Here is a 23471-nt window from a genome sequence, read left to right as displayed (position 1 = left end):
ATAATGATGAGACAGGAGGCAGGAATCAGTTCAACCATTTATCTGGAACGTGATCATCTCAACACATACAAACCCCCATGATGCTCTGCTGCACAACCCCAATATACAACAAATACATAGATAAGTAAATGGACACGAAACAAAACTCATAGAATTTAAATGTTCAGTTGTAGAAAGTAGGGCCATGGGATAGGGTCAGAAAGGTCAGTATGTTTGATAACTGGTTCCAGAGGTGACATAAAAAGCATAAGGTCCATTATAACACAGTGAAGTAGAGGTGGGAGCTAAAAGCAGACATGGACAGTGAGACGGTGTGAGGAGGTCAGGGGTGAAACACTAGATCAGGACAGGTAGAAATGGCAGGGCTGGTTGTGTTCAGTGTGTGTGTCCAGTGTGTGTGTGTGTCCAGTGTATGTATGTGTGGCCAGTGTGTGTGTGTGTGTCCAGTGTGTGTTTGTCCAGTGTGTGTGTGTGTGTGTGTGTGTGTGTCCTGTGTGTGTGTGTGTTCAATGTGTGTGTGTCCAGTATGTGTGTGTGTTCAGTGTCAGTGTGTGTGTGTGTGTTCAGTGTGTGAGTGTGTGTGTTTCCAGTGTGTGTGTGTCCAGTGTGTGTTTGTGTGTGTGAGTCCTGTGTGTGTTTGTCCAGTGTGTGTGTGTGTGTCCAGTGTGTGTGTGTGTTCAGTGTGTGTGTGTCCAATGTGTATGGATGTGTGTGTCCAGTGTGTGTGTGTGTGTGTGTGAATCCAGTGTGTGTGTATGTGTGTGTGTGTCCAGTGTGTGTGTGTGGATGTGTGTCCAGTGTGTGTGTGTGTGTCCAGTGTGTGTGTGTCCAGTGTGTGTGTGTGTCCAGTGTGTGTGTGTCCAGTGTGTGTGTGTGTGTGTTCAGTGTGTGTGTGTGTGTCCAGTGTGTGTGTGTGTTCAGCGTGTGTGTGTTCAGTGTGTGTGTGTATCCAGCGTGTATGTTTAGTGTGTGTGTGTGTCCAGTGTGTGTGTGTGTGTGTGTGTGTGTGTGTGTGTTCAGCGTGTGTGTGTTCAGTGTGTGTGTGTGATCAGTGTGTGTGTGTCCATTGTGTTTGTGTATCCTGTGTGTGTGTCCAGTGTGTGTGTGTGTGTGTGTGTCCAGTGTGTGTGTGTGTCCAGTGTGTGTGTGTGTGTGTGTGTGTGTCCAGTGTGTGTGTCAGGTGTGTGTGTCCAGCGTGTATGTGTGTGTGTGTCCAGTGTGTGTGTGTGTTTGTCCAGTGTGTGTGTGTGTCAGGTGTGTGTGTCCTGTGTGTATGTGTGTGTGTGTCCAGTGTGAGTGTGTGTGTGTGTGTGTCCTGTGTGTGTGTGTGTGTCCAGCGTATGTGTGTGTGTCCAGTGTGTGCATCCACTGTGTGTGTGTGTTTGTGTGTGTCCAGTGTGTGTGTGTCCAGTGTGTGTGTGTGTGTGTCCAGTGTGTGTGAGTGTGTGTGTAAGTGTTTATGTGTGTGTGTCCAGTGTCTGTGTGTGTGTCCAGTGTGTGTGAGTGTGTGTGTGTCCAGTGTGTGTGAGTGTGTGTGTGTGTGTGTGTGTCAGGTGTGTGTGTGTCCAGTGTGTGTGAGTGTGTGTGTAAGTGTGTATGTGTGTGTGTCCAGTGTCTGTGTGTGTGTCCAGTGTCTGTGTGTGTGTCCAGTGTGTGTGAGTGTGTGTGTGTGTGTGTGTGTGTGTGTGTGTGTGTGTCCTGTGTGTGTGTGTGTTTGTGTGTGTCCAGTGTGTGTGTCCAGTGTGTATGTGTGTGGGTCCAGTGTGAGTGTGTGTGTGTGTCCAGTGTGTGTGTCCAGTGTGTGTGTGTGTTTGTGTGTGTCCAGTGTGTGTGTGTGTGTGTGTGTGTGTGTGTGTGTGTGTGTGTCCAGTGTGTGTGTGTGTGTCCTGTGTGTGTGTGTGTGTCCAGTGTGTGTGAGTGTGTGTGTGTGTGTGTTCTGTGTGTGTGTCCAGTGTGTGTGTGTGTCCTGTGTGTGTTTCTTGTTTGTGTGTGTGTGTGTCCAGTGTGTGTGAGTGTGTGTGTCCAGTGTGTGTGTGTGTGTGTCCAGTGTGTATGTGTGTCCAGTGTGTGTGTGTGTGTGTGTTTGTCCAGTGTGTGTGTGTGTGTGTGTCCAGTGTGTGTGTGTCCTTGTGTGTGTGTGTGTGTCCAGTGTGTGTGTGTCCAGTTTGTGTGTCCAGTGTGTGTTTGTTCAGTGTGTGTGTCCAGTGTGTGTGTGTGTCCAGAGTGTGTGTGTGTCCAGAGTGTGTGTGTGTCCAGTGTGTGTGTGTGTGTGTGTCTAGTGTGTGTATGTGTGTACAGTGTCCAGTGTGTGGGTGTGTTTGTCCAGTGTGTGTGATCAATGTATGTGTGTCCTGTGTGTGTGTGGGTGTGTTTGTCCAGTGTGTTTGTTCAGTGTGTGTGTGTGTGTGTCCAGTGTGTGTGTGTGTCCAGTGTGTGTGTCAGTGTGTGTGTGTGTGTGTGTGTATGTGTCTAGTGTGTGTATGTGTGTACAGTGTCCAGTGTGTGGGTGTGTTTGTCCAGTGTGTGTGATCAATGTATGTGTGTCCTGTGTGTGGGTGTGTGTGTGTGTGTCCAGTGTTTGTTTGTCCGGTGTGTGTGTGTGTGTGTGTGTGTGTGTTCAGTGTGTTTGTTCAGTGTGTGTGTGTGTGTGTGTGTGTGTGTGTGTACAGTGTGTGTGTATCAAGTGTGTTTGTGTGTTCAGTATGTGTGTGTGTGAGTGTCCAGTGTGTGTTTGTGTGTCCAGTGTATCTGTGTGTGTGTGTGTGTGTGTGTCTAGTGTGTGTGTGTGTGTGTGTACAGTGTCCCGTGTGTATTTAACATAGGGACACTGAGTCCAAAACCCCAAACCCTGGATAGAGGGGCCCAGTGAATGTGGAGTGGAATGTGTTCAGGTGGGTCAGTGTGTCAGAGGAGACTCTGTAGAAGGACAGAGTGCCGGCTGGCCAGTCCAGATACACTCCTACTCTGTGGGGGCTGGAGGAGGGGACGTCTATTGTAGTGGACTTATTATTGTGCCTGGCAGAGTAACTGTTGTCAGAGCAGAACAGACGCCAGGACTTGTCATTGTATCCAATCAAACAGTCACCGCCCCTTCCTCTCCTGCTGATTCCTTTATATGTCACTCCTATAACAGCCCCTCCTCCACTCCACTCTACCTCCCAGTAACAGCGTCCAGTCAGACCCTCTCTACACAGCACCTGTCCACAGCCCTCAAATCTCTCTGGGTGATCAGGATACGGCTGCTCCTCTCTCCTACGTGTCACCTTTCTGTTCTCCTCAGACAGAGAGAGGAATCTGTTTACTGTGTTTGGGTCCAGTGTGAGATCACAGACATCTGATGGATGAAACCAGATACAATATTAGAAATCATCATCATTCACATTAGAATGTTAACTCACTTTTCACTAATTCATTTAATGTAGATGTTTCTAGGTATCAAAAGGAGAAGTTAAGGTAACTTGAGATTTGTTCAATGATCATATGTTATACTGTATGGTAATATAAAACACACTTATTCCCATTAATTACACACACACACACATCCTGAACACACACACACACACACATCCTGTACACACACAAACACATTGAACACACACACACATCCTGAACAAACACTGGACACACACACATCTTCATGCATGAACACACACACACATTTCTAAAGTAACACGAACACGCCACACACACATACACAGACACACACATTGTCAAAGCAACTCTTTGTAAACTTTGGTGTCCCTGATTTCTGCTTCTGTAGAACTCAAGCTGATATTTAATATGACCAAATAAGTAATGATGGTGGTCTTTGACTTTGACTTCACTTGAATTAAGACTTATTCTTAGTCATATTCTTCACAGCAGTCAACACTCACATTTTCTAAGTCCAGGTTTCATTGTGTTCTCTCCACCATGTTCCACACTGTAGCGGTAAGCAGAAGAACAGACAGTCATTGAGGGATACACCTGAACTCACACACACACACACACACACACACACACACACACACTTGACACTCACACACACATTCAGCATATAACTTTGTATAAGCGGTGGTAAGAATGTTTGTCTGTGTGTGTGTGTATGTGTCCAGTGTGTGTGTCCAGTGTGTGTGTGTGTGTCTGTGTGTGTGTGTGTGTGTCCTGTTTGTGTGTGTGTGTGTCCAGTTTGTGTGTGTCCAGTGTGTGTGTGTGTGTGTGTCCAGTGTGTGTGTGTGTGTGTGTGTGTGTCCAGTGTGTGTGTGTCCTGTGTGTGTGTGTGTCCAGTGTGTGTGTGTGTCCAGTGTGTGTGTGTGTCCAGTGTGTGTGTGTCCTGTGTGTGTGTGTGTCCAGTGTGTGTGTGTGTGTCCATTTTGTGTCCAGTGTGTGTCCAGTGTGTGTGTGTGTGTGTGTTTGTGTGTTCAGTTTGTGTGTGTTTGTCAAGTGAATGTGTGTGTCCACTGTTTGTGTGTGTGTGTGTCCAGTGTGTGTCCAGTGTGTATCCAGTGTGTGTGTTTGTCTGTCCAGTTTGTCCAGTGTGTGTGTGTCCAGTGTGTTTGTGTGTGTGTGTGTGTGTGTGTGTCCAGTGTGTGTGTGTGTGTTTGTCCAGTGTATGTGTGTGTGTCCAGTGTGTGTGTGTGTGTGTGTGTGTGTGTGTCCAGTGTGTGTGTGTGTGTGTGTGTCCAGTGTGTGTGTGTGTGTCTAGTGTGTGTGTGTCCAGTGTGTGTCCAATGTGTGTGTGTGTGTCCAGTGTGTTTGTGTGTGTGTGTCCAGTGTGTGTGTTTGTCCAGTGTTTGTGTGTGTCCAGTGTACTGATACACACACACACAGGACACACACACACACACACACTGGACACACACACATTGGACACATACACACACACACAAAAACACACACACACTGGACACACATACACACACAGTCTTTATATAACTTAGTCCAAGTGGTGGTCAGAATGTTTGTCTTAACTAGCCTGATAACTCCAACATGTCTGATATGAACATTGACATAAACCCTTAACATACTTGAGTTTCTCCAGTCTGCAGTGTGGATCCTCCAGTCCAACAGAGAGCAGTCTGACTCCTGAGTCTCCTGGGTGATTGTAGCTCAGGTCCAGCTCTCTCAGGTGTGAGGGGTTTGACTTCAGAGCTGAGACCAGAGAAGCACAGCCTTCCTCTGTGACTAGACAGCCTGACAGCCTGCAAAGAGTCAAATCATATTAAAACCACACTGCTGTTCTTTGGTGGTGAAAATAGTGGCAGTATATTTTTTCAAAATGTTCAGATATATCAGTGTCCTGAAACCTGTCATATCTATTCATAAATGTTTGTTTCATTATTAGAAATTATCATAATATTGCTTGTAGAGAGAAACATGTATATTACAAATATTTGAGTATACTGACCAGAGCAGTTTAAAAAGCAGTATCAGTCAAAAGACAGACAGTGAGGTATCAGATTTAGATTGTATTGAGTATACAGTCCACACCATATCTATTTTCACAGTAAAGCTAACATTTTAAATGTGGCTCTATACTCCAGCATTTTGGATTTGAGATCCAATGTTTTATATGAGGTGACAGTATATAATGTCACCTTTTATTTGAGGGAATTTTTATACATATCTGTTTCACCATTTAGAAAAAATAAAAGCCCTTTATGCATCTAGTCCCCCTTTTTCAAGAAGTCAAGTATTCTGACCAATTAACTTATAGTGTATTAAAGTAGTCAAAAGTTTAGTATTTGGTCCCATATTCTTTGAATGCAATTACTAAATCAAGCCTGTGACTGCCATGATTGAGAAAAATCATGAATGAATCATGAATAATTATGAGTGAGAAAGTTACAGAGGCTACAACAAAACATGCTAACCTCTCACCATTAACATCAAATAAAAGGTGACATTCTGTACTGTTGCCTAATCTGAAACATTTTATCTGAAATCCAAAATGCTGGAGCATAGCACCAAATGTAAAACTGTAAGCTTCACTGTCCAAACACATATGGTGTGGACTATGTGTGCCTGGTAAACACATGTGGATCTGGTGAACAGTTATCACTTGTTGACCAACTACAGGAATACTGACCTCAGAGTCTCCAGTTTACAGTGGGGATTCCCCAGTCCAGCAGAGAGCAGCTTCACTCCTGAATCCTTCAGGTCATTGTTACTCAGGTCCAGCTCTCTCAGGTGTGAGGGGTTTGAACTCAGAGCTGAGACCAGAGAATCACAGCCTTCCTCTGTGACTAGACAGCCTGACAGCCTGCAAAGAGTAAAATCGTATTAAAACCACACTGCTATTCTTTGGTGGTGAAAATTGTGGCAGTATATTTTTACAACATATTCAGATATATCAGTGTCCTGAAACCTGCCATATCCATTCATAAATTAATGTATCATTATTAGAAATTATCAAAGTATTGCTTGTAGAGAGAAACATGTATAGTATGAATATTTGAGTAGACTGACCAGACCAGTTTAAAAAGCAGTATCAGTCAAAAGACAGACAGTGAGGTATCAGATTTACCGTATTTTCCGCACTATAAGGCGCACCGGAGAATAAGCCGCAGCAGCTAAATTGAATGATGTGTACATATATAAGCCGCACTGGACTATAAGCCGCAGGTGTTTTAATGTTTAATTACCATATGTAAGGGTTCGTGCACAGAGGGGATTGTCGGGAAAGAGATGGCTGCTTGAGGAAGCTCCCATTTATTAACATTTCAACAAACAAGTTGCATATTTGCATAACGTATTCCAGCAAAATTAGTTAATAGCGTCACAATCATTTAACCACTTAACTTTGGTTATTTTTGAAAAACCTTGAAAAAGTGTGCACATCTTTGAATATTTATCTACATTATAGCCTACAGTAGTACCATAACAAAAAACAAAGCTTACAGCGCTTGACGAGGATGTGTTTTTCTTCAAGTGCAAAATAAAGTGCCTGTAACACGACAGTAAGCGCGTAAACCTAAAGTTGCAGCAACACGGCTGCTTAAAATATACGGTAATCAGCCTACCAGAAAAGTCATTAATCCTCGTCTTCATCTTTTAGGCTAAGGTGCAGTACACGGCTGTAACCAGAAAAGTCAAGTCATTAATCCTCATCTCCGTCTTCTTCCTGCGTACTAAAACCACCAAAGTCCTCATCTTCAGTGTCGGAAACGAACAGGCTCAGGGTGGCTTCGTCAGCCACTCTCCTCTCTCCTTCGTTGACGCTCTCAAAACTAACGAACTCCTCTTCGTCACTGTCGGAATCGAACAGCCTCTGAAGGGCCTCAGCTGTGGCGGCGTCCTCCTCTTCATCACGCAGCAGTCCAGCCTTTCGGAACCCGTTAATGATCGTGGATGTTTTGACACTCCTCCACGCTATCAGGATCCACTCGCAAACTTGAGCGAAAGTTGCTTTTCGCATGCGACCAGTTTTGGTGAATGATATATCGCCGCTAGTCATCCACGCCTCCCACTGAACGCGTAGTGCCACTTTGAACGCACGATTGACACTGATGTCGAGTGGCTGCAGATGCTTCGTTGTGCCCCCAGGAATCACAGCTGGAATGGAGTTTGTGCTCTTGATGGCTGCTTTCACATAATCCGTTATATGGTCCCTCATGCTGTCCAAAACGAGCAAAGCTTTTTTCTGGCGAAAGAATCCTCCAGGGCGCTTGACTTAGCACTCATTCAGCCACTCATTCAGCCACTCATTCAGCCACTCATTCAGCCACTCATTCAGACACTCATTCAGACACTCATTCAGACACTCATTCAGCCACTCATTCAGCCACTCATTCAGCCACTCATTCAGCCACTCATTCATTACGCTTTCCATCATCCACCCTTTCTTGTTGACTTTAAAGGAGATGCCATTCAATATTTTCTATTTTCATTTCGGTGGCGACTGTTTCAGCTTTCAGTCGGATCTGCACGGTGGAAACACCTCGGCCGTCTGCTCTCTGTGTTCACCCAATCTTCAAGAAAGTCTTCAAGTTCGGGCCATCTGCTTTTATTACTTCTGAAAGCTTTTTTTGACTTTTTGCATTGAGACAGTTCTTCCCGCTGGTGTCTCCAACGTCTCACCATTGACTCATTGATGCCAAGGCTACATGCAGCAGCTCTATTTCCTTCTTTTACAGCCAGATTGACTGCCTTTAACTTAAAAGCTGCATCATATGCATTTCTACGTTTGTTTTCCATAATGAGGGTTTGTGCATGAAAACTTCCTTTGCACAAACTGTCTTGCTCTCGTTCTGTCTCTCGTTCTGTCTCTCGTACCACTCTCGGTTCCACTTTTACTTTTGCGCGCTACCCGTCTCACTCTTTTCCGGCCTCCAGCTTTTCCTGCTGGAGCCCGCCGCTTAAAGGTGGGGGGCGCGGACCGGTCATAGAGCCCATAGAGTTAAAGTTGGTGGACTGTAACCTGTAAAATCCATAGATTTAGGAGGTCTTCTAGTGGCCGTTAGCTGTAAAAATCCATAGATTAGCCGCACCGTTATATAAACCGCAGGGGTCAAAAAATGGGAAAAAAGGCGCGGCTTGTAGTCCGAAAATTACGGTATATTGTATTGAGTATACAGTCCACACCATATCTATTTTGACAGTGAAGCTAACATTTTAAATGTGGCTCTATACTCCAGCATTTTGGATTTGAGATCAAATGTTTCATATGAGGTGAGTATATAATGTCACCTTTTATTTGAGGGTATTTTAATACATATCTGTTTCACCATTTAGAAATGAAAGCACTTTCTGTATCTAGTCCCCCACTTTTGAAGAAGTCATAAGTATTTTGATAAATTCACTCATAGTGTATTAAAGTAGTCAAAAGTTTATTATTTGGTCCCAAACTCGTTGGTTGCATTTGCAGTTTGTTTGGTTGTGTTTTGGGTTATGTTTTTTCCAATAGTAACTGAATGGTGGATGATGACTGGAGTAATTTTCTGTCTGTGAGTAGATAACATGTTTCTAAACATTACTAAATTAATCCTGATGATGCTATGATTAAGAAAAATCATGAATGAATCATGAATAATAATGAGTGAGAAAGTTACAGAGGCTACAACAAAACATGCTAACCTCTCACCATTACCAATAACAGAGGGGGTCTGATCCTTGTTCCGCTGTAACTTATTCATTCATCATCATTCACCTTTTTTTTTTTTTTTTTTTTTTTTTTTCATCTTAATTTTTTTATTTATTTATTATTTTTTTTTTGGGGGGGGGGGGGGATGGATCAGCTTAATATTTCAGATATATTGTATCTTCTATCAATGTAATTGTCTGCATCACTTCCAATCCCCCATGTTTTTTTTATTTTTTATATATATATATATATTCCCCTTTATTACTTTTCAACCCCACCATCCTTTCCCTACTTGGAGTAAATTAGTGAACAACAACGCCCAGGCCTCTACTTCCGGTCTATACTTACTATCTACACCTTATGGACAGAGTTAATTTTACAATAATTCTATATCTATATATATATATATATATATATATATATATATATATATATATATCTATATATATATATATATATATATATATATATACATACACACATACATACATACATACATACATACATACATACACACATATATATATATATATATATATATATATACATACATATATATATACACATATACATATATATATATATATATACATATCTATTTATTTTTTTGCTCCTGAACTTCTTCTACTCTCAACCTCTCCGATCATTTTCATGATGTCCATCCGGTTTGCTTCTAAATGCCATATCTTTCTAACTGTGCTCTTTCCCAAAAGCTCCCAACATACAACCTATATACTTATTATGGACACAGTATGCTTACATTATTAGCTATCTTTGTTATTATTTGTTGTTATTTGTTATTAGTCCCATCCTTCAACTCTATTCAATACCTCCCATCTATCTCTTAACACCATCCATATAGGATTTCTATTTGCCATATATATTTCAACCATACTGTGATGTTTTACAAAAGTTCTGAACCTTTCTATTCTCATTGCTTCTACAGATTGTGAATTAAAAATAAACATTTTTGCTAAAAGTATTATTATATTATTGATTGATTGACTATGACTTTTCAGATCACCCAGTAATGCTATCTGCAAGGTTAGTTCCAGGTAAATATTGCAATCCTTTAGCCATTCCTGGACCTGTGTCCAAAAACAAGCTATAAATGGAGAGAACCAAAACAAATGATCTAATGATTCTATCTCTTCACAGCAAAATCTGCAGAGCTGGGAAGATTGTATCCCCCATATAAATAACATTCTATTGGTAGCAAGAATTTTATATAATAATTTAAATTGAAAGATTCTAATTTTTGAATCCGGTGTCGTTTTGCGTGTCAGTTCATAAACACTATGCCATGGGATCGGTACGTCAAAGATCTCTTCCCAACTATTTTGCAATCTATATGGGACTGCTGTCAATCCTTTGGTCCTTAAGTGAAACTGATATACTTTTTTATTTATCACAGTTTTCCTTAACCAATTATGTTCTTTAATGCAAGGCCGACAGACAAGTTCCTTACTTTCTCCCCCTTCAACTTTCCTCTTCCACTTTTGCGGTAAGGCTGCAATTATTTGGTTGTAATTTTGGGTAGAGCAGACATTTCCATATGTTTTTATTAGCTGCATGTGCGACATAACTCCACCAGTCCTACCGATGATATCATTTACGAAGATTATACCTTTTTTAAACATTCTGTCAATAAATATAGGTTTTTTGTCAATTAGTATATTTGAATTTAACCACAATATTTGTTGCATTATTTGTTCTGTCGTTTCTGGAGGATTAAATTGAAATTGCAACCAACTTTCTATGGCTTGTTTTAGAAATAGTGACATTTGGGAGATTATTTCCTTTTCAAATAACTGAAAGTGAGAGGTTGTAATCTGAATAAAGGGAAAAAGGCCTTTCTTGAACAGTGGGTGAGACAATTTTACTAATTTGCTTGAGAACCAGTTCGGATTTAAGTATAACTTTTGGATGACTGAAGATTTTAGTGATAGGTCTAATGCTTTAATATTTAATAATTTCTGTCCCCCGAATTCATATTCATTATATAAATATGCTCTTTTAATTTTGTCTGGCTTGCCGTTCCAAATAAAATTGAATATTTTTTTCTCATATAATTTAAAAAACTGTTTGCTAGGCGTAGGCAAGACCATAAGCAAATAGGTAAACTGGGATAATACTAAAGAGTTAATCAGGGTGATTTTTCCACAAATTGACAGGTATTTTCCTTTCCATGGTAGTAAGATCTTATCTATTTTTGCTAACTTTCTATTAAAATTTATTGAAGTGAGATCATTTATTTCCTTTGGGATATGTATTCCGAGTATATCCACATCACCATCAGACCATTTTATTGGTAAACTACATGGTAATGTAAAAATTGTATTTTTTAGTGATCCAATATGTAATATAGTACATTTGTCATAATTTGGTTTTAATCCAGAGAGGTTAGAAAATGTATCTAGATCCTCTATGAGGCTGTGGAGGGATTCTAGTTGTGGATCTAAAAGAAAACATGAATCATCTGCGTACAATGACACCTTTGTTTTTAAGCCCTGTATTTCTAATCCTCTGATATTATTATTGGATCTGATTTTAATAGCTAACATCTCGATGGCCACAATAAATAGATATGCCGATAGTGGACAACCTTGTTTCACTCCTCTTGACAGTTTGAAACTTTCTGAGAAATAGCCATTATTTACTATTTTACACCTAGGGTTACTATACATGATTTTGACCCATTTTATAAGAGATTCTCCAAAATTGAAATGCTCCAGGCATTTATATATGAATTCCAGTCGAACTTTATCAAATGCCTTTTCGAAGTCTGCTATGAATAGCAGGCCTGGTTTCCCATATTTTCCATAGTGTTCTATTGTTTCCAATACTTGCCTTATATTGTCTCCAATGTATCTTCCATGTAAAAAACCTGTCTGATTAGAATGAATAATATCCGACAATACCTTTTTAATTCTATGCGCTATACATTTTGCTAGGATTTTTGCATCACAACACTGAAGTGTAAGGGGCCTCCAATTTTGTAAATGGACTGGATCTTTATATTTTCCACTTGTATCCTGTTTCAGTAATAATGAGATCAGACCTTCTTCTTGAGTGTCAGATAATCTACCATTTACATAGGAGTGGTTAAAACATGCAAATAACGGTCCTCTTAGTATTTCAAAAAAGGTTTGGTATACCTCGATTGGTATGCCATCCAACCCTGGAGTTTTCCCGGACTTAAAGTCTTTAATTGCATCCAGAAGTTCCTCCTCTGTAATTTCACCTTCACATGAGTCTTTCTGTGTGGCTGTTAATTTGACATTATCAATAGGAAAAAAATCTCTACAATTAGCTTCAGTTAGAGGAGATGGAGGCGACTGAAAAGAAAACATATGCTTAAAATACTTTGTTTCTTCCTTCAAAATATCATTAGGTGAATTATGGGTGACTCCGTCAATTGTAACCAGTTTCATTAAGTTCTTTTTGGTAGCATTCCTATGTTGAAGATTAAAAAAGAATTTTTGTGCATTTTTCCCCATATTCCATCCAGTTTGCTTTATTTTTATAATATATTACACTTGATCTTTCTTGAATAAGTTTTTCCATTTCTTTTTGTTTTTCCTCTAATTTATTCTGAGCCTCTATGTTACAGTTTTTATTGCCATCTATCTGTTCTGTTAGACTTTCTATTTCCTTTCTTAGTATAAACTCTTTTGACCTAAATTGCTTTTGTTTTCGAGATGAGTACTGAATTGCATGGCCTCTAAAGGCACATTTAAAGGTGTCCCATACAATAAGGGGATTCGCTGTACCTAAGTTATGTTGGAAAAAGTCAGTTATAAATTCCTTTGTTCTAATTATAAATAAATTATCATCTAATAGGCTTTGATTAAATTTCCAATATCCTCGCCCACGTGGAAATTCAGTCAGAGTAATGTATATGCCTATTATATGATGGTCCGACCGCATTCTGTCCCCTATCAACACTTTTTTTACTTTTGGTGCCAACGAGAATGAGATAAGAAAGAAGTCAAGACGACTAGCTTGATTCAGTCTCCGCCATGTATATCTCACTAGATCAGCATATTTAAGCCTCCATATATCTACTAGTTCTAATGTATCCATGACATTCACAATTTCCTTAAGAGCATGTGGGTGATTGTTTGTGGTGTGATTTCCTTTTCGGTCCATTGAGCTATTTAAAACAGTATTATAATCCCCCACCATAATAATATTGTCTTGAGTTGCTTGCAGGCTTGATAATTTATTATATATATTGTCAAAGAATTGTGGATCATCATTATTTGGTCCGTAAAGGTTAATGAGCCATATCTGTTTATTGTCCAATACCATATTTAAAATAATCCATCTACCTTGCGTATCTATTTGGACAATTTGCACATTCGGATCGAAATTACTATTAATTAATATCATCACCCCTTTTGAATTTCTTTGCCCATGGGAGAAGTATATTCCCCCCCCCCCATTCTTTTTTCCACGCTACTTAATCTCGAATTGTTGAATGAGTTTCCTGTATACAATAGATATTATATTCCTTCTCTTTGAGCCATGTAAATATTGTTCTTCTTTTGTTATTATCAGCTAAGCCATTACAATTATAACTGGCTATACTTATTTCACCATACACCATAATGAGATACAAGTTTCAAGTCTATTTATCATTATATATGTTTGTAAATTTACCAATAAAAAATAGCGTAATGATTGAGTGTCCATATAGCTGTACCGTGATATTTGCATTGCTACGGAGTAACCCTTCAATTGTTCTCCACTAATTCCCCCGCTAAAGCCCCTCCCCATCCCAAGTTGAGCCGTCATCCCAGTGATCAGCATCCCCCCCACGTCCCTCCGTATCCCTAAGGCCCTGAGAGGCCAGGACCCATCCATCGAAAACAGCACACAGTGCCACCCACAAAACAGAAGCAGGTTAACCGCCAAAAGCATTTCCAATGCTTTCACCTCTATATATATATATCTATATAACTATTATTTAATTTTTTTATTATGCATATCCTATTTTCCATCATTATCAATTAATATGCGTAATAATGTCGGCAGTTCACACATAGGATTCTAACATATAACCAGGATTGCCATTGTATTACATTTAATTCATTGACAAGCAATTATTATCCTAGCAAATAATTCCCGCGGTCCATCCCATACCCCCCCCCCCCCAACATCCCCACCCCCCCCCACAACAGATGCCAGACCAGCACACACGCACATACTCACATACTCCAACACACTCAACCCCCCTCCTCCACAATCCACCATAAAATCCAATACTCAACGGCTGTTATATCCCAGAGCCCAACCCGAGAAATAACTTGATCTACGAGTGCACATACAGTTAAAGCTGATTGAGAAAGCATGCAAATTGAGCAGAAATTGACAACAATGTGAGATTTGATTAATCTACTTAATCTATGTCAAGTCCTAGATGATGGAGATCAGATCCACCCTCTTCACCTGAGACACAAACACTCTGATCCCCTGTTGTAACCATTTTCCCAAGCATCTCCATGCGGTCAGACCTTTGATTATTTTGTGCCACCTGGGCCACAATGATAAACCCCCTCTCTGATTGTCCGAGTGTGACCCCCTCCCCATGGGTTACTGCAGCCAGTGTTGCCAGCACTGCCACTACCTGGGTGGGCGTACCCCACCGGAATCCCCACCGGCTAGGTAAAAGGTCGTCAAGGTTCTCATTAGCAGCTTTGAGAATTTCCTTGTATATTATGCTCTCCCATCAGGGGGCTCTGGCTTTGTAGGACCAACCCTGCCAGGCAGGCTCAGAATCTTGAGGGGGCGGTGCTGCTCAAGTAGGTCTCTGACCGCATTTATTTCTCTATTTAGGCTGCATATTCACAGCAGGTCCATAAAATAGATGGGAACTTCTCTTTGGTGTATGGGTCGCTCAGGTGGGTGTCCAGGTTATAGGGTTAGGGATCTTTCCATCATGATAGGACAATGAATAATTAGATTAGATGTTTACTATATTTAAAAATGTATATCCCTCATCTACACAAAATTGAAAGCTCTCTCTCTCACTACCCCTGTTCATAGACCCCCGGTCGGCTCTGGGATATGCAACCATTTCCCCTCTCACTCACTTAACGCCGTACCTTTTCAAACACAAAAATGCACACCACATGGTTGACTGCGGAAGAAATGGGCCGAGCGTGCAAACGCACCCGCATCCACATCTGCTGCAAGGGGGAAAGGACGCCAGAGAGAACACAGGACCAACCACAACAACCATCCGCCAAAACAACAACCTCCCGCCAAAAAATCCATGTTCTAATTATTTGTATATAAAGATGTATTATTCTGCTTGTTATATCGTTTTATCCATTTATAAAATACTATACTTACTATAAATAGTATTTAATATTACAATCCCTATCATTGCTAGTATCAGGTGCTCCAATATTTGACTCCTCCATTACAACTTTTAGAATAGCCATGGAGTAGTCTTTGTGTCTCTGAACATTTGGTTGTCAATATATAATTTATCCACCACTAGTGCAACACGTTTCCCTTTTAATCTGTTTTCCTTGAAGATTGGATACAGAACTTTGCGCCTTTCTACAATCTCCTTCGGGAACTGATCATTCATGCCTATTTTCGTGCCAGCAAGTCTTTTTCCCAGGCTTTTCACCATAGCTTTGTCCTTAAAAAAAGCAAATTTGGCAACGATTGGGCGCTCATATTTCTGTCCTCTTTTTCCGAAACGATGTACACGTTCGAGTTGGATTTTATCGACAGCCTCGAGTGGGATTTGCAGCGCTGTATGCAGGAAGTCCTTAATAATATTCTCTGTTATTTCTCCCTCCTTTTCCTGAATACCCGTAAGTACTATATTTTCCCTCATCGATCTAGTTTGGATGTCTAGTAAGGCTTCTCTCAGAAGATTGTTCTCCTTTTTTAATTCCCTAACGTCCGTTTCCATTTTAGAGACTGTCACTTTTATTTCTTTGGTTTCTTTCTCCATTACCAAAGCTTTTTCGTCACTCATTTGAAGACTCGCTTTCAACTCTTTTACGTCTTTACTGACCAGTTCTAATATGCCCAATTTGTCATTTATCGACTTCAACAGGTCGCTTTCCACACTTACCATACCTAGTGGTGAAAAGCATATATCATCTGTATCTGTCGATGAGTCGCGTTTTCTTTTGGGGATCGGCTCTCCACGCTTGTCTTCAGTCATGTTTGGGTGTTGCTTGTTGTAGTAATATTTGTCGATATATTTCTCTAGCCTTATGATCTTATTTCTGTTATTATCCAGATTGAATTATATTAACTGCGAATATATGAAATGCTAATATTTAGTCTAACTTACTGATTTTGAATATTATGTTTTTATCTTGAGGTGTTTTGTACCGATTTCTATTCAATACGCCATCTTGTTTACGCGCCTACTCTGGTCTTGGCACCTGCGCTCTAGCCTCTCCTATCCTCATTCACCATTTATTAATGATTATTCATAATCATGGTAGCGTCCACATGAATGTAGAAGTGTTCAGAAACATCTTCTATTCTTACTGACAATACAAGTGAAGTTACTCCAAAATGACAGGACATTATTCACCATTCAGTTTCTATTGGGAAAAACATCATCCAAAACACAACCAAGACAAACTGCAAATGTATTCAACAAGTTTGTAGAATCACAAGCTTGATATAATCACTGCAGGTAAGGAATATGGGACCAAATACTAAACTTATGACTACTTTAATACAATATAAGTGAATATGTCCAAATTATTAAGACTTTTTCAAATGGGAGAACTAGATACATAAAGTGCTTTCATTTCTAAATGGTAAAATATATATATATATATATATATATATATATATATATATATATATATATATATATATATATATATATATATATATATATATGAATATCTTTAAATAAAAGGAGACATTCTGTACTGTTGCCTAATATGAAACATTATATCTCAAATCCAAAATGCTGGAGCATAGCACCACATTTTTAACTGTAAGCTTCACTGTCCAAACACATATGATGTGGACTATGTGTGCCTGGTAAACACATGTGGATCTGGTGAACAGTTATCACTTGTTGACCAACTACAGGAATACTGACCTCAGAGTCTCCAGTTTACAGTGGGGATTCCCCAGTCCAGCAGAGAGCAGCTTCACTCCTGAATCCTTCAGGTCATTGTTACTCAGATCCAGCTCTCTCAGGTGTGAGGGGTTTGACCTCAGAGCTGAGACCAGAGAAGCACAGCCTTCCTCTGTGACTAGACAGCCTGACAGCCTGACAAAGAGTAAAATCATATTAAAACCGCACTGACATTCTTTGGTGGTGAAAATATATTTTTCTCAACATTTTCAGATACATCAGAGTCCTGAAACCTGCCATATCTATTCATAAATGTATATATACAGTACCAGTCAAAAGTTTGAACACACCTACTCATTCAAATTTTTGTTTAGTGTTTTAAAAACTATTTTTTACATTGTAGAATAATAGTGAAGACATCAAAACTATGAAATAACACATATGGAATCATGTAGTAACCAAAAAAGTGTTAAACAAATTTTCTATATTTTATTTTGTAGATTCTTCAAATAGCCACCCTTTGCCTTGATGACAGCTTTGCACACTCTTGCCATTCTCTCAACCAGCTTCATGAGGTAGTCACCTGGAATGCATTTCAATTAACAGATGTGCCTTCTTAAAAGTTAATTTGTGGAATTTCTTTCCTTCTTAATGCATTTGAGCCAATCAGTTGTGCTGTGACAAGGTAGGGGGGGTATACAGAAGATAGCCCTATTTGGTAAAAGACCAAGTCCATATTATGTCAAGAACAGCTCAAATAAGCAAAGAGAAAACACAGTCCATCATTACTTTAAGACATGATGGTCATTCAATAAGGAACATTTCAAGAACTTTTAAAGTTTCTTCAAGTGCAGTCGCAAAAAACATCAAGCGCTATGATGAAACTGGCTCTCGTGAGGACCGCCACAGGAATGGAAGACCCTGAGTTACCTCTGCTGCAGAGGATAAGTTCATTAGAGTTACCAGCCTCAGAAATTGCAGCCCAAATAAATGCATCACAGAGTTCAAGTCACAGACACAGCTCAACATCAACTGTTCAGAGGTGACTGTGTGAATCAGGCCTTCATGGTCGAATTGCCTCAAATAAATCACTACTAAAGGACCCCAATAAGAAGAAGAGACTTGCTTGGGCCAACAAACACGGGCAATGACATTACACAGGTGGACATTTGTCCTTTGGTCTGGAATCCAAATTGGAGATTTTTGGTTCCAACCGCTGTGTCTTTGTGAGAAGCGGTGTGGGTGAACGGATGATCTCGGCATGTGTAGTTCCCACCGTAAAGCATAGAGGAGGAGGTGTTATGGTGTGGGGGTGCTTTGCTGGTGACACTGTCTGTGATTTATTTAGAATTCAAGGCATACTTAACCAGCATGGCTACCACAGCATTCTGCAGCGATACGCCATCCCATCTGGTTTGGGCATCGTGGAACTATCATTTGTTTTTCAACAGGACAATGACCCAATACACCTCCAGGCTGTGTAAGGGCTATTTTACCAAGAAGGAGAGTGATGGAGTGCTGCATCAGATGACCTGGCCTCCATAATCACCCGACCTCAACCCAATTGAGATGGTTTGGGTTGAGTTGGACGGCAGAGTGAAGGAAAAGCAGCCAACAAGTGCTCAGCATATGTGGGAACTCCTTCAAGACTGTTGGAAAAGCATTCCAGGTGAAGCTGGTTGAGAGAATGCCAAGAGTGTGCAAAGCTGTCATCAAGACAAAGGGTGGCTATTTGAAAAATGTCAAATATAAAATATATTTTCATTTGTTTAACACTTTTTCGGTTACTACATGATTCCATATGTGTTATTTCATAGTTTTGATGTCTTCACTATTATTCTACAATGTAAATAATTTTAAAAATAAAGAAAAAACCTTGAATGAGTAGGTGTGTCCAAACTTTTGACTGGTACTGTATATAAATGAATTAATGTATCATTATTAACAGTAGATAACATATTTCTAAACACTACTAAATTAATCTTTGTGTGTGTGTGTGTGTCATGTGCATGTGTCCAGTGTGTGTGTGTGTGTGTGTGTGTGTGTGTGTGTGTGTGTGTGTGTCCAGTGTGTGTATGTGTTTGTCCAGTGTGTGTGTGTGTGTGTGTGTGTGTGTGTGTGTGTGTGTGTGTGTGTGTCCAGTGTGTGTGTGTGTCCAGTGTGTGTCCAGTGTGTGTGTGTTCATTGAGTGATACAGGAATACTGACCTCAGAGTCTCCAGTTTACAGTGTGGATCCTCCAGTCCAGCAGAGAGCAGTCTGACTCCTGAGTCTCCTGGGTTATTGTAGCTCAGGTCCAGCTCTCTCAGGTGTGAGGGGTTTGACTTCAGAGCTGAGACCAGAGAAGCACAGCCTTCCTCTGTGACTCCACAGCCTGACAGCCTGCAATGAGATCATCATGATTTCACAAACACACTGTTAATTTAACACCAGTAGTGTAGAAGGACAATGGCAGATGCATTTGGTTTATTCTCTCAAACAACATATAGATTAATCTTCCGTCTCCTAGAATTGTATGGTCATATTGTTATACTAATGTGAACATCAATGCACTGATTCAGTAAGTTGTTCAATATAATACTATAAATAATTAAAATAATTAGTCATTTAGCAGACGCTCTTATCCAGAGCGACTTACAGGAGCAATTAGGGTTAAGTGCCTTGCTCAAGGGCACATCGACAGATTTTTCACCTAGTCGGTTCGGGGATTAGAACCAGCGACCTTTCGGTTACTGGCACAACGCTCTTAACCACTAAGCTACCTGCCGCCCTATATACATATTATAAGACATATATTTCTCTAAACTGAATATTTCTTCCTGATGATTAGTTCTTAAATGTCATTTTATGTACTCACAGAGCAGCTCTGGAGGCTTTGACCACTGGCAGCAGCCTCAGAAGACCTTCCTCTGATCTGGAGTATTTCTTCAGGTCAAACACATCCAGCTCCTTTTCTGAAGTCAGCAACACAAAGACCAGAGCTGACCACTGTGCAGGTGACAGTTTGGCTTCTGAGAGACTTCCTGATCTCAGGTAGCTTTGGATCTCCTTCACTAGAGAATGGTCATTCAGTTCATTCAGACAGTGGAACAGATTGATGCACCTCTCTGGAGAGGGATTCTCCCTGATCTTCTCCTTGATGTAGTTGACTGTTTCTTCATGGCTCTGTGAGCTGCTTCTTGTCTTTGTCAGTAGACCTCGTAAGTGCTTCTGATTGGACTCCAGTGAGAGGCCCAGAAGGAAGCGGAGGAAAAGGTCCAGGTTTCCTGTCTCACTTTGTAAGGCTTTATCCACAGCACTCTTGTAGACAGTAACTTCAGTAACTTGAGGTTTGTCCATTAGATTCTCATTGTCGTTGATGAATGAGAGGAACACATATACAGCAGCCAGAAACTCCTGAATGCTCAGATGCACGAAGCAGTACACCTTGTCCTGGTTCAGCACACATTCCTCTTTAAAGAGCTGAGTGCACAATCCTGAGTACACTGAGGCTTCATTGACATCAATGCCAGCCTCTTTCAGGTCTTCTTCATAGAAAATCAGATTGCCATTCACAAGCTGTTGAAAAGCCAGTTTTCCCAGTGACAGAATGCTCTCTTTATTCCAGTGTGGACCTGTCTCTTCTTTCCCAAGATACTTTTCATTCTTCTGTTTGGTATGAAACACCACAAGGTGTGAGTACATCTCAGTCAGAGTCTTGGGCATCTCTTCTGTCTTATGTTTCAGCATGTGTTCAAGGACTGTTGCAGAAATCCAACAGAAGACTGGAATGTGGCACATGATGTGGAGGCTCCTTGATGTCTTTATGTGGGAGATGATTCTGCTGGCCAGGTCCTCATCACTGAATCTCTTCCTGAAGTACTCCTCCTTCTGTGGGTCATTGAACCCTCGTACCTCTGTCACCTGGTCAACACACCCTGAAGGGATCGTATTGGCTGCTGCAGGTCGGGTAGTTATCCAGAGGAGAGCAGAGGGAAGCAGATTTCCCTTGATGAGATTTGTCAGCAGAACATCCACTGAGGTTGACTCTGTGACGTCCCAACAGATCTTGTTCTTCTGGAAGTCTAGGGGCAGTCGGCACTCATCCAGACCATCAAAGATGAACAGAACTTTGTACTTGTCGTAGTTGGAGATTCTTGATTCTTTGGTTTCCATTGAGAAGTGATTGAGAAGTTCAATGAAAGTGTGTTTTTCCCTTTTCATCAAATTCAGCTCCCGAAAAGGGAATGAAAATACAAATTGGACATCCTGATTTGCTTTTCCTTCAGCCCAGTCCAGAATGAACTTCTGCACAGAGACTGTTTTTCCAATGCCAGCGACTCCCTTTGTCAGCACAGTTCTGATAGGTTTGTCTTGTCCAGTTAAGGGTCTGAAGATGTCGTTACATTTGACTGCAGTCTCTGGTCTTGCTTGTTTCCTTGTTGTTGTCTCAATCTGTCTCAGCTCATGTTCATTATTGACCTCTCCTGTTCCACCCTCTGTGATGTAGAGCTCTGTGTAGATCTTATTGAGAAGTGTTGGGTTTCCTTGTTTAGCGATCCCCTCAAATACACATTGAAACTTCTTCTTTAGATTAGATTTGAGTTCACGTTGGCAAATCACAGCAAGCTCATCTGAATGAAGAAATAACACAGAGGATATTAATATTACGTATGTTTTAATGCCTACAGTATTGTGGGACTGTGTTATAAAGTTTGAAGAGGTCACTAGGTGTTGTGTTAAGGCTGCTACAACATCATTGAGTTACACAGCTACTTTAGCTGTACTTTAGCTACAGCTTTTAAATGTTATAAAACAGCATTTAACATGAGGCAGACAGCTCTTACTTTTCTCCAGTGTGTCAGCAAGCTCCTTCTGGTTCATTTTCCTCAGGACGTGCAGTGTGATCTTCAGAGCCCCCTTTCTGGCACTGCTCTCCTGCTTCTCATCTTCAGCGTCCACCACTTCCTTATCCTGCTTCTGACTCTCAAAGCCTTCTGGGAGATCTGGACTAAGAATCCTCTTGAACATCTTCAGCTCGTTCTTCACAAATGTCATAATATTCTCTTCAAGCAACTGAAATAAATCAAGTAAATAAGTTAAGCAAGAGACTAAATGCTTTCTCATTAACACATGAATGAATGATTGACAGATCAACTTTACTTGAGGTAAACAAAAACAAATGTACATAACAGGACCACATACACTGAATATGGAGGCCAGGTCTGTTTGATGACACTGGCAAAACTGACCACTGAGAATCTCTGACTCTGATCTCTCCTGTTGGTTTCTGGGGACAAAACATGAGATTACATCTCCTCATCCAGGGAGTGCACACACACACACACACACACACACACACACACACACACACACAGGGAGGGAATGTAGTGTTTGTTTAATATTGTTTCAGGACTATGAACATTGAAAAAAGTATTAGCCTATGGATTATGAAAACAACAAAAAGAAATGGGAAAATGGGAGAGGAGAAATGACTAGAGACAGTGTTGTTTAACTCACTGACCATGACCCATGAGTTCTTCTTACCTTTGTTCAGTAGAAAAGTCTCCCTCTCTGAACTCTATAGGATGATCCATAGACCAGTCACTCTTCATGGACACACAGCTGGGTACAGGGGAGGCTGGTCTCTCCTGCTTGATTGGGCTTCAACACAACAGAGACAAACATTACGTCTCTCATCTACTCTGAGCTCAGATGGGGAAACATAACAAGAGTTTCATTCTAAAACGCTATATATCCATATTCAGAAATGTTCGTAAATTAGCTTCTATTGTTTAAAGAAATGATCAAATACATGGTTTTGTTTTCTCACTAGCTAATCATGGCAGGGGGTTGTTCAATAACAGACATGTGTTTGATTAAAATCGATCAATTAATGGCTTCATTTCAGAGACAAATGTTTTTTTTTGCAAAATTCTATATATCTGCCTCACTCTCAGAGAAATAAGTAGTACTAATAGATTTTACACAGTTAAATGTAACAAATAACTACATTTGTAATAAAGAACTGTAGAAATGATACACTTGTGACATCAATATTTAAATATATTTAAAAAATAATAATAAATACAGTAATATGAGATCTGTATGTAAAACATTTACATTTTATTTTTTAGTCATTTAGTCATTTAACATTTAGCAGATGTTTTTTATCCAGGGTCCGGATTCTCTCTCTCTCTCTCTCTCTCTCTCTCTCTCTCTCTCTCTCTCTCTCTCTCCACACCTGCTGTCTCAACCTCTGAATGCTTGACTGTGAAAAGGCAACTGACATTTACTTCTGAGGTGCTGACCTGTTGCAACCTCTATAACCACAGTGATTATTATTTGACCC

General features: G+C 40.4%; 1 protein-coding gene across 1 annotated transcript; it reads right to left on the bottom strand.

The window, feature by feature from the left end:
* Nucleotides 1-2813: 2813 nt before the first annotated feature.
* Nucleotides 2814-23080, bottom strand: LOC311122877 (NACHT, LRR and PYD domains-containing protein 3-like; the record flags this gene model as incomplete). The annotated part of the gene is made up of 11 exons (XM_084197187.1): nucleotides 22667-23080; nucleotides 22325-22409; nucleotides 21967-22195; nucleotides 19998-21753; nucleotides 19349-19522; nucleotides 17168-17336; nucleotides 7214-7447; nucleotides 6068-6177; nucleotides 5007-5180; nucleotides 3876-3922; nucleotides 2814-3334 (listed from the first exon to the last, which is right to left on the bottom strand). Exons 1-11 carry the CDS (start codon nucleotides 22732-22734, stop codon nucleotides 2814-2816), a joined length of 3567 nt encoding a protein of 1188 aa, XP_084053313.1. The 5' UTR covers nucleotides 22735-23080.
* Between the last annotated feature and the right edge of the window lie 391 nt (nucleotides 23081-23471).

This window comes from Coregonus lavaretus, assembly GCF_964263955.1.
Source record: "Coregonus lavaretus genome assembly, contig: HAP1_SCAFFOLD_306, whole genome shotgun sequence".
NCBI classification, from domain to species: domain Eukaryota; kingdom Metazoa; phylum Chordata; class Actinopteri; order Salmoniformes; family Salmonidae; genus Coregonus; species Coregonus lavaretus.
The sequence above is the reverse complement of the archived record's forward strand: the minus strand, read 5'-3'. Positions and strand labels throughout refer to the sequence as shown.